The sequence below is a fragment of the Pinus tabuliformis genome, chromosome 3_1 (genome assembly GCF_031772625.1).
Source record: "Pinus tabuliformis cultivar Carrire ecotype Pingquan chromosome 3_1, CPIR1, whole genome shotgun sequence".
In the NCBI taxonomy this organism is placed as follows: domain Eukaryota; kingdom Viridiplantae; phylum Streptophyta; class Pinopsida; order Pinales; family Pinaceae; genus Pinus; species Pinus tabuliformis.
Genome location: NC_142301.1, coordinates 6,358,861 through 6,360,641, shown reverse-complemented (window position 1 = coordinate 6,360,641; position 1,781 = coordinate 6,358,861). Strand labels below are relative to the sequence as shown.

The following is a 1,781-nucleotide window of genomic DNA, read 5'->3' as shown; positions in this document are numbered from 1 at the left end:
CCCAGATAACCTACAATCCTCCACCTTAAGGATGTCCTGCCCAATGGTATCATAAAAGGCTAAGTAAAATTCAATAGTCCAGCCGTCTGGGCCCAAAATTTTGTCTTTTCTGAACCATTTTAGCATGCTTTCCAATTCTCCCATAGTGACAGGATTTGTGAGCTCCTCTGCCTCATTAGGATTAACAAATCAAGGGAAGAGTCTAGCAATTCGAACAATTTCGGCAAGTGAGGTTCTCGGGGGGACCTTGAAAAGTTTCTGAAAATGTGAATTGCCCAGATCTGCCAATTGATGAAAACATTTTGCGAGGTGACCATCCTCAAAAGGCATGTGCCAAATGGTGTTGCTGGCCCTTCTTCCCTTTGCATAATTGTGAAAAAATTTGGTGTTCTCATCTCCAGCCTGTAGCCAAATAGCCCGACTCCTAAGGCGCCAAGTTTCTTCCCGGTCTTTGAGAATTTTGGATCTCTGAGTCTCCAAGTCAATGAGAATTAATTTTTCCTCTACAAATGTAAACCCTCATCCCTTCTCATCCAAGAGTTCTGCCAGCTTGGATTCAATGATACTGAGAGCCTGTTCATCCCGGTCTCGTTTATCTTTAGCCCATTTAATAGATAAGCTCTTAATTTCAAGAAGGTTATGACAGAAACCTTCTGCAATGGATCTCCCCTGAGCAGGTGGATGGGTGCACCAATAATCATTGACCAAGTTAATATAATTGAGGTCCTTTAACCAGGTCGAATTGAAATTGAAAGGTGCTCTGGGCTTCTGGAAGGGACCCGACAACTCCAGGAAGATGGGAGAATGATCAGATATGCCACCAGATCCCACCCATTGTCTATAATTGGACAGGGCTCTTACCAGATGCTCCTTGATGAGGAATCTATCCAATCGCCTGGCCAGAGTTGCATCCCCAGTTCTTCTGTTGTGCCAAGTAGGCTGAGATTTATTCATGGGTATATCAATCAAGTGGCATGGCTCAAGGAGATGTTCCATAGTGTCTGATAAGGGGTCCAATTGAGAATTGCATCCTCAAGATTCCCCGTATCCAATGGAGAAATTCAAATCCCCACCGAGGATAAGATTGTTGGAGCTGGCTAAAGATAAGTTGAGGAGATGGTTCCAGAACTCGGCTCTGTTGTGGCAAGGGGCATATACATTGACAATTCTGAAGTCCATGTCGAGCACCGAGGAGTAGATATCCATACCAATGAAACCAAATCCTCCCCAAGAAGCATTGAGTTTGATAGTGCGGGGATTAATGCCCAGGGTAATGCCCCCAGATCTACCAATGACGTCAAGTGCATGGAAGGTCCAGCCCGGCTTCAGAGATTGCAGGACAAGAATGACCTGATCAACCAGACCAAGGGTTTCTTGTAGGAAAATGATATCAATCAGAGTCTAATAGTCTCTTGAGGGCTAGTTTTTTGGAAGGGCTAGCCAGATCTCTGCAGTTAAAGGATATCCACTTCATGGGGGTGGTCGAGATAGGGTGTTCGATGCTCTAAGAACCCAGTCAAGTGTGGATTGTCTGCCATGTGCCACTTCCACCCGAGCCTGCATGATAGCTTTTGAAATGTGAGATTGTCGACCCCTGGTGTTCTTGGATATACAAGGAGGGGAGATCAATGCTCAGGCATGTTTGACACTCAGGATCGAAGGTTGTATGAATGAGAGTGTCTAGAGGTGGTCGAATGATCCGAGGAAGAGGATGAGAAAGCCAATCTAGGGATAGATGGTGGAGTGGTCGAGATAGCAGGTTGGTGGAGATCCAATGGGCA

At 45.5% G+C, this 1,781-nt stretch overlaps 1 protein-coding gene across 1 annotated transcript; it reads right to left on the bottom strand.

The window, feature by feature from the left end:
• Positions 1-519: 519 nt before the first annotated feature.
• Positions 520-996, bottom strand: LOC149185501 (uncharacterized). Its single transcript, XM_089409068.1, has one exon. It carries the CDS (start codon positions 994-996, stop codon positions 520-522), a length of 477 nt encoding a protein of 158 aa, XP_089265194.1.
• Between the last annotated feature and the right edge of the window lie 785 nt (positions 997-1,781).